Raw genomic sequence first — 10,061 nt, 5'->3', positions numbered from 1 at the left:
TTCATGCATGACATCCTATCACTTTAGCTCATAAATCTGGCGTCACGAGATGTCTTGTTGTTACTCTGCACACTCAGGACTATTTTCTCTCTCCTTCCCAGTCTCAATCTTAGATCATCTTAGTTTATCATTTCGAGGCCACTGAATAGTTTTGTGGTTTCAGGCAAATATTTCTCCTCACACATCACTCGTACATCCTATTTCTGTCTAGATGTACCACGGCACTTAAGAGGCACACTGGAGACAACACCTGTACATTGCTCAAGATTTTGTATAATGACAAATTGTACTAATCCACTATGTGGGCTCACCCAAGACTATTTGATGTATCACCTGTGAGTGGAGAAACAGCCAGGCCCTGGAGCTATAAAGTGATGTCTCAACAACAGTAGAGATGAGCAAACACTCAAAAGTTTACTGGCACACCTATTATTGTCTACAGTGCCGGGTGCAAAACAGCCTTAAAAGCCAGCGATCAGGTGACAAAGCCTCCTTGATCGCTCCGTCGTCTCAAAACATTTATTTTGAGCAACTGCCTCACTTTGTGTTTGGCGATGAAAAGTTCAAGAGCTGACAGTAGCTCGGCAGTGGAGACTTTGACTATATGTTGCATGACATTTATTGCGCAGGACAGACTCCCGCTTCTTATGACAGCCAGTGCAGAAAACAGAGCGAGTCATTTCTGCTGAACTTGCACCTCAAAAGCAACAAAAGAAGGAAAAACAGTCATCGCAGATCGGTCGTAGAGATTTCCGCTCTTTCCCCTCCCCAGATGGTGTCGATATAAATTACACTGTATCTCAAGCATGCACAATGGAGAAGGGACATGGCAGACTCTTTCATGCTGATGAGAAGCAGTTCAGGATGAGGAAAGAGGGAGGAGGGTCTTGGAGTCTTGGAAGCAGATAAAAATGGAAATGTTCCCCTTGCTGCTCAACACCCCTGTATCAAAGCTTCCTGCCGAAGTCTGGGGAGCAAGGAGGGGGAGGAGAGGTAGAAAGGAGGAGGAGAGGAGGAGAGGAGTCGGGGGGAGAGAGAGGGGGAGATGTCCCAGCTGTGTTTGACAGGTCTCAGGGCTGAGCTGTGTGGTCTGATGCTCGGAGAGGGAGGGTAAAAAAAACACACACAGACACACACACAGGGGGGGGGAAGGAGAAAGAGGAGCAGCTAGGAGACAGTCTAGTCTGGTCACAATGTCCTGGGTAACATGTCAGCCAGCTTTGACACGGTCCAGCCTTACGAGACGATATCTTTGTGTTATCGAGAGACCGCTAGTTCAAGAAGCTGCAACAATGTGGGCTCCACTGGTTGAGGAAGTTAGTTCAATTTCAAAGTATGTTCATTTCACATAATACAAAGGAATAATTAGACTCTTCAGTGAATATCCTCTTTGATTTATTCGTGTTAGATGTGTCACATGTCTGTACGCTAAATATGAAGCTACAGCCGGGAGCCAGTTGGGTACGCTTTGCAGAAGATAAGATAGCCTCTCTCCAGAAGGAAAAAAACAAAACAAAAAAAACACTCAATAACATGTTTTAAAGATCACAAATGAACACATTATGAAACCATATTGGAACAAAATAGGACCCTGGTTATCAGATGACCTCGCTTTTTTCCAACAGCTGTTTTTGAAAAGTCTTGTAGTCTATCTAGTGAACACTTTCAGATGTCATCAGTTCATACCAAACATAGTCCTCATCTCTGAAGCCTTTTCTCATCCATGAATGTCTTGTCCTCACATATAATAAGACCTCAACTATTTTAAAGTAGATTTCCAGAAAATATAAGGTTATATTTGGGTCAATATGGTATATTGTTTGTTTATTCTCTACAACAAATATTATTGTTCAGGTAAGTTCTGGGAGGTCTTGCTGTTCCCTGCTGTCTTTATGCTATGCTAAGCTAAATGGCTGCTGTTTATAGAACCATATTGAGCATAATGCTACAGATATGAAAGTGGAAAATCAATCTTCTCATCTAACCCTCAGCAAGAAAGCAAATAAGCAAATGTCCCAAAATATCAAACTGTTGCTTTAAGAGATCTTTTGTTGTCCAGATGACTATATTGCAAGAGCCTCAGAATTGAAGATTGCGACACAAATCAGATTATCCAATATGGTCTTCAGGATCACTGACTCATAGTTAAAAGGCCAGCTTGATATGAGCACCGAAGCAAGAATCCACCGAGACACAATACCGATGTATTGACCAGCGGTGAATCCCCGAGAGAGGACACCCGCGGTTCCTGCAATCCCCTCAGTCGCAGTCACCTGACTCAAAGAAGCCTCGCCTCTTCCCCCTTTCACTGTTTCTTTGCATTCCTGCAACTCAGTATCAAAGCAAAGCCCTCATCTCTTCACAGTTACCGACTTCCTCTCCAAAACAACCAAAAAGAAAATAAAAGAGATGGAGAACAATGTTGCAATCCTTCCTGACCGTGGACCTGACAGCAGCTCTGGCTCTGGCCGAGCAACACTCTTCACTCTGATGTGGGGTAAGTGGCTCTCGTTGGGCTTAGAGCCAGGCCATTCCATTCCTTTGACTTACTGATACAAAATGTTCCTCCCTTGTGCTTAGTGGCCCTTGATCCTCCTCTAAAACCACCAATGAGCAATTTGTGGTCAGATTGACCCACTCTAATTAGCTATGAGACGCTTGGTGCTTTTGTTTGAGTTTTTTCAGTAGCTTCTTCACAACCAAAGCTCTGTTCACTCAACCGCTGTGTAGCATAACGATCGTGTTAAATGGCATTAACAGTACTTTTTGATGGTTGTTTTTAACCGTCTGGGTTGTTCTTCTCTTTTCTTTCCATCCTCTCAAGTGACGTCTGTATAGTCGCCCCAGATATCAAACCTCATGGTGGCACATGAGGAGTAGCCGGGGATCACCAAGTTTTGTGCAAATCTATGTATTTTTACTGGAAACATTGGCCTGTTCCTCACGAGGGAAGGTCAGGGGGATCATCAAAGTTGTTAGGATTCATCCTCTGGGGAACATTAATGTCTTTATACATTTTCATATCAATTCATTCAATAGTTGCCAAGGCGTTGAAATAAAAAACTAAAATGGCATCACAAATTAATTTAGGAGAGCGTCAATGTCAGTCTTCATCTTCTGGGGACCCCTGATGGTCAATTTATTCGCCTTCCAATAGTTGTTGAGATTCTGAAGCAACAACACTGATATTTCCATCCCTCACGCAATCATTTTGACTAACGCAAACCAGAATGCTTCATTTAGTTTAGTTCGAAAGCTTTCCCTGAAAAAGGTTATAGGTTCATATTTCATAAAGGCCACAAAGTCCAAATTAATAAGACAGATGTGACTGGAATAAATGTTAATTTGAGTAAAGTCTTTATCATGAGCTTCTGTTGGACTGACTCAGAGAAAGAGAATGTGAGAGCTCTTGTGATGAACTAAGTTGCATTGCTGAGTGGTGAGGTAGAACATGCGTTTATCTCATGAGCACGGCCGGACCCGTCAGGTGCAGCCGAGTGTTAAATCTGACAGACCACGAGACAGAAACCTGCTCTGAACAAGAGCTCGAGTCTTAGATCCACCTTCCTGTCTTTCCGATATGAAAAGACCAGCAGCGGTTGTGTCAAAGCACAGAGACACAAGAAATAGGCCCGAGTCTGTGTCATTAGCCTGAACTATAAGCTGTCATGGTTCAGCGGGCAGAGGAGGGGTTGAGTAGAGAGCAGAGACCACGCTAAGTATGTCTCCTAGGCTTGAATTCCCAAATGTTGACACAGGTCTATATAATGGGCTATAATGTTCCCTTTGAATGCTGTTGAGTGGTCCTAAAATGTCTTAAAGCGGGTCCAAGGGAAGTACATAAAGTTATATCGTCTCTTTTTTGTTGTGCAGTGGAACCAATAAAAGGTTAAACTAAAACCTTGACGTCTTTGTCTTTACCACCACCTAATCTTCATTGAACGCCATGTGTATGTACATTTGCTTTCTGCAGTTTGCCTTGAGCTGCAGAACTCTGTGTATTGGCTTTTACTTTCAGTGAAATAAAAATCTTCCTAACTTTTCTCTTTTTGCTACACAGTTACAGATTTTGCTTTTACTTAAGCAGAGGATCGGAATACTTCCTCCACCCTCTGCTCAAAAAACAGAAATTTGAGCCTCGTGGTGGATTGGAGTAAAAGGCAGGGGATCACCAAAGTCATTAGGATTCATACTCTGGGGAATACAGATATCTATATAAACTTCAATAACAACTCATCCAACAGTTGCTGTGATATTTCAGTCTGGACTCAAGTGGTGCACCAACTGACCAACATTGCCATTCACGGAGTCATGCCGCTACCGTGGCAAGAAAGACAGGACATCCAGTGTATCAGGGTCCCTGTTGTGATGAAATTAATTATTTCTGTAGGATTGCAATGGAAATCGCTGTGGTCTATAGGTCACATTTCACTTTTTAAAGGTGGAGTGGACCTGGAAGCAAAGGTCAGCTGTCAGAAAGCCTTTATCCTCTCAAACCAAGCGGTGGCCTGTTTGACCATGACTGACTGCGGTGGACTACACCCAGACTGCTGGAAACACAGACCATAACAGTATGAGTATAACAAAGGGTGCTGTAAGAGCCAATGCTCTTTTTCCCTTTATATATATATATATATATATATATATATATATATATATATATGTATATATATATATATATATATATATATATAGTCATAGTTAGATATGTTTGTACATGGTGAAGAAATGTTTACTTATGTTTTACTCATATATTTACAGCAACTTCCTCAGAGTCCAGTGCCGTATTACAGACTGAAATCTCATGCTTCTCTCTTTGTTTATGATAAGATATTATTGACTCTTCGGGGAATGCTGCATATTGTAGCAAAGGCCAAATATTGAGTTGAGATAATCCTGAAAAGAAAAGCAAATACCACTGCGATGTACAAAAGTACTCGAGTGAAAGCTGGCTAATTCAGTTTCACAACAGTACAGTAAGAGAGATGTATAAATAGCCGCGTCCAAAAATAGAACAACATATGAACTTCCTCTCAAATTCCTGCCATGAGTCGCTATCATCATAGCCATTGTGCCTCTCTGAAAATCCACGGCAGATTAAAAGGCCACCCTTGCCACCCAGGAGGCCTTTGTCACTCTGCACATCCGTGCAACTGTGCCCAGCATCTGTCTTCCTTGTCACGTTAAAGTAAACTGACGCTTCGGCAACACCCCAAAATAAAAAAAATCCTTAGTAGTGGGGAAAAAAATAGAGGAAGTGAGAACGGAAAGGAGCCTAGACGTGGCCCCGGCTGCACTCCACTGCTGAAATAATTAGCCCCTGGTTGATGTGGACTCCTCGTGGGACTCCTCCGTGACATGTTCAAATGAGTATTGGCAGCGTGCGACACCAGCTGTGTGCCTCCTACAGGGAGCTGTTGTACTGTGTGCGCCCAGTGAGCACGACACAAAGCCCTTAAACTCTGAAGACCAAGCATGGCGGCCTTGAACTTGTTTTACAGCTGCAAGAGTTGGAAGGAAACAACTGTAAAATATGATATCAGAACTTTTTTATGCCGGGTGTTTCAGGCAGTGATCTGCTCCTGGCTATCTCTCTCTCGCTCTCTCTCTCTCAGACACACACACACACACACACACACACACACACACACACACACACACACACACACACTTCTATCCACACCCAGATCTGTGAGGCTGTGGCACAGATGGGAGCACCAACCCAAGGGGCTCAGAGATGAGGAGGCGGGGCACCAGGCGTTTTTCAGCACCACGCTGCAGTAGAAATGCAAGTTGCAAACCGCGCCCTTGTCCGTTACAATAATGAACCAGTCTCTGCTTGGAATTCCCAATTTGGCAAACCCTGGTGGGAGACCACAGGACTGGCAAACACCAAATCCAAGATGGTGACGACCACACCCAAAGTCATCTTTTGACACATCATCTTTGCTGATTGCAATTTGTAAATGGTGAATCATCTTACAGTCACCAATGCACGTAATTTGTAATGACTTTGCCGGCTATAAACTAGAATTTAGGACTATTTTCCGCACAGAATACTTCATGAAGACACTTTTTTTTGTTTCATTACTAATAGATGCTATTTTAATTGGATATTTTGTATCACCTGCTGAAACAAAGCCTTTAGAGCAGCCGGTAAAGAGGGCAAACAAACAGTTGCTCAACAGTCCCTCCTTGTGGTAAACAAATATAGAAACAAATTAAACCAACACTCAGAGGAATACAAGCTTAAATGCAATCTGTATTCGTTTTTATTGCAATATTGTTGTATCTTCATTGGAACAATTATAAATATATACATATATATGAGTAGAATTGATTAATACAACAATGGCACAGGAGATTTACAATTTCAGGTTCGAAATACATCATAAATAGTCCTAATATGGATCTGAAAACCAAGTGCAAAAGCAGATATTGTTACGCGTTGAAAAATGATGGCATTCTTCATATACAGGAAGAAGTGTAGAAAGTATGATGGTCATGTTCAGTGGCAGAGGTATTCTACCAGACATTAAAGAACAACACTGAAGTGAAAGCCAGGTGCAATTTGAGGGAATTGAGTCAGCGCGTGGCGTCCGATGCTCTGGGTTGCAGGAAGTCGGCTACAATTCCTCTGGATCCCTCTCGCTTCATCCTAGTTCCTCACAGGTGTGCTGTTTCCTTTGCCCGTCTTCTTCAGGTGGTGATAGTTGGGCAGAATCTTCATGAGGAAGTCGAGCTGCAGAGTCTGAGACTGCAACATTTATTTTAAAAGAAGAAGAAAAAAAACTTCCCTGGTTATACCGATCTACGCATAAGCCAAAGAAACGTTGTGACTCGCAGGCATGACCCAGCTCTGACGGAGACTGACCTGTGGCTTCTCACTCTGCACACGGCGGATGCAGTTTGAACCGTACACCACCGTGTTCTCCGGCACGACCTCACACGTGTTGACCTGGCAGCACGCACCTATGATGCATCCACTGGTCAGGATCACGTTTCTCCCGAGATCAGCTGGGATTTAATAAAGATATTAATATTATTTAGATCATTGTGTGCAATGTTACAAATCTGCTTTATGAGAATATTGTATTTAATCATTCTTGTCTGGTTATGGTATCCAGAAAAACTACTATACATAATAAATATATTGATACTGAGATATAAAATGGCATAGAGCATGATAGTCAATTTTATTCAGGGTGCACACCCCTCACAGGAATATAATTAGTGATTACAGTACTTACATTTAGACTCAATCACATTGTTGTCCCCAATTTTCAAAGCTTGTGAGACTGTGGAAGAATAATTAAGGATTTAAACCTATGAATTAGTATTTTAAAACAGTTACTATAGCCCAACTGATATAGGGGTGTTATTTGTTTTCTATAAACACATCATTTATGAGGGTCATTTAAACTAGTAGTAGCAATAACAGTATTAATATATGTTGGTCCCAAATAAAAATAAATTGAAATAAATTAATAACAATAAGGCATTATAATAGTGAACAATAAAGTGCAGGCTTAAGCTTATTGTACCTCCACTGTGGAATACAAGTAGTAACCTTCAACGGTATTAACTTAATGTATTTGTATATGATATCTATCATCAAGGTAACGTCTTAGCCATGAGTATATTTATACTGTGTGGGACATTTCACAGCTGAAATAAACTCGACAGTACTCTCTAGTGGTAGTAGTCTATGTGTTTGTTATTTCTGCAGATACATTCTTGTTACTTCCCAACAGACATAAACTCAAAAAGGCCTACATATGCAATTCACTAATATCTGCCAATTTGTCAGCCTGTCTCTACTGCAGTCAAATGCACTTATATTGTAATCTGCAATGCAAAGGATACCACTTCCAACTTCAAACACATTATTGGTCCCAATTGTCATGGTTTTTGGCTCCACTCCCTCTGTGTCTGGCATGATATTCTCCGGATAACTATCGGCAAAACACAGATTAGATCAAATAAGATAAGATGATGATTAAATAGTACATGTGTGTTGTAATAAACATACCTGTTAATAATGAGTGCCTGCTCCTCTATCAGATTTCCCTCTCCAATGATAATAGGCCCCGCCTCTGCTATGATCCGGGCTTTGGGGTGGACAACTGTTCTAGCGCCTGTAACATTGAAAAGACAAGAAAGAGTATTGCCTTATTGGAGCATACAGCTGCTGGATAAACAATGAGAACAATGGAGCTTCGTGGTGAGGGGAAAGCAAACTCTCACCTATGGTTACATCTCCTCTTATTTCGCTTTCAACACACACAACAGCTCCAGCTGCAATTTTAGCACTGCGAGAACACACAGAGACAATTGTGAAATATCAAAATCAATGATGCAACCACAACATCTGCATCATCACGGGCAGAACAAACAGCAAGATGGATGATCATGGAAATACTGTCAATCTGCGATCACATAGAGTATTGATCATCACCAGGCTGTTTTATCAACAATTATTATCTCAATATTTAGCCCGAGTTAAAAACATGGGTGTCGCCATCGGTGCTTTTGAAGGATTATTATAAGATTTTTTCATAATAACCAAAATAAGGCATAATAGCAAAGCTTAACGCCGGTTAAATGTATTTTTGTTATTACCTTTTCTGTGCCATGATTTGCTTGGCGTCTGACATCCTTGCGATGATGAATAAATGTGTCGGTAGTTGATTTTTAATCCTAGTTCAGAGTTGGCGCTCAGGGTTGATTACGTTCGTCTGGAACAAAAGCCAGCCTGCAACTCTGCTGCCCTCTGCTGGATTCTTAAGGCTACTGCAATACGCATGTGTGGATAACGTTGACAATAAAACCAACTTGTGCACATGTGTGTGGTCTATATACATATCCTTGATATTCATAAACTAAACGATTACATCTTATCTTGCTATAAGGCCTATATATCACCAATAGCCGATTCATAAACTACTAAAATGATCACAATGCCTTCCCTGTCTTTCCCCCACACTTCTTCCATGTATATATATATATGTTTTCCAGTACAAATATATAACTATGTACATGCCACACATGAACCTTATTATCTCAATAAATAAATGAATGAAGCATTGGGCATGCTGTTACACCAGTTTATGTTTTTTAAATAGTGCATAATTTACTCTTATTGCACCATGTCTCCTGCAGGGTGCATCAAATGCCAATGAATGGGAACAGATGGAGCTGCAGAATAAACCAGTACGTTTTACTAGATGAGCTTTTGAAAGAAAATCATTACAATTTGAATAACACCTTTCTCTGCTGGTATCTTAAATCTAAAAGGAGGAAGTTTATTTTTCGTCTAATGATGGTTTAAAATAACCTGTTTGTTTATTTATTTATTAGTATTTTTATCCAAATCCCCAGTAAATGAATGTCAGTCAGAGAAAGTTTCCCTCTGATAAACAGTGAGCTCTGATAAACAGTGAGCTCTGTTGCAGCTGAATTATGGCCACATATATATGGCCACATATCTTGTTTTACATTTTTAACCAATGCCTTCGCACCTAAATGGGATATAAAATTCTGTCAAGTCAGCGAGAGTTTACGATGGTAAAACAGGAAATTGAGCAATACTGTTTTCAGAATGAAATGCATACTTTTCTATGTCTGACCACAACACAAAAATCCCGTTCGAGCCTACCAGATATGATCCAGTCACCACTATGTGTTCTTTTTCTAATTTATGTGTTGGTTACAGTCTTGTATTAAGTGTATTTATTCATGCTGTTTAACTTTATGTGAAACAGTTTTATTACCAGTGGTGTAAAATTACTAAGTGTACCTACACAGCAGCTGTAGATACTTTTCACATTAACGTTTTATATCCTCTAAATCAGTTTGTAAATTATGATACATTGTTACAGATTAAACTACACCGCAGTGTATTACACAACAAGTCCCACAGGACTATTATACTTTTTTTGTAACATTATATATTTTTTAACTCATCAGGGTTACAAAAACAAAAAAATACCTCTAATATGAATCTATTAATTCTAATAAAATAAGATAATCCTTTATTAGTCCTGCAGTGGGGAAATTGC

At 40.6% G+C, this 10,061-nt stretch overlaps 1 protein-coding gene across 1 annotated transcript; it reads right to left on the bottom strand.

Moving 5' to 3' along the window:
• Nucleotides 1-6,305: 6,305 nt before the first annotated feature.
• dctn6 (dynactin subunit 6) lies at nucleotides 6,306-8,657 on the bottom strand (the record flags this gene model as incomplete). The annotated part of the gene is made up of 7 exons (XM_079215235.1): nucleotides 6,306-6,757; nucleotides 6,875-7,017; nucleotides 7,251-7,298; nucleotides 7,867-7,955; nucleotides 8,033-8,138; nucleotides 8,248-8,312; nucleotides 8,623-8,657. 7 exons carry the CDS (start codon nucleotides 8,655-8,657, stop codon nucleotides 6,659-6,661), a joined length of 585 nt encoding a protein of 194 aa, XP_079071361.1. The 3' UTR covers nucleotides 6,306-6,658.
• Nucleotides 8,658-10,061: the final 1,404 nt, after the last annotated feature.

This window comes from Taurulus bubalis (genome assembly GCF_910589615.1).
Source record: "Taurulus bubalis genome assembly, chromosome: 3".
Lineage (NCBI taxonomy): Eukaryota > Metazoa > Chordata > Actinopteri > Perciformes > Cottidae > Taurulus > Taurulus bubalis.
Note: the sequence above shows the minus strand (reverse complement) of the source record. Positions and strands in the feature narration are given on the sequence as shown.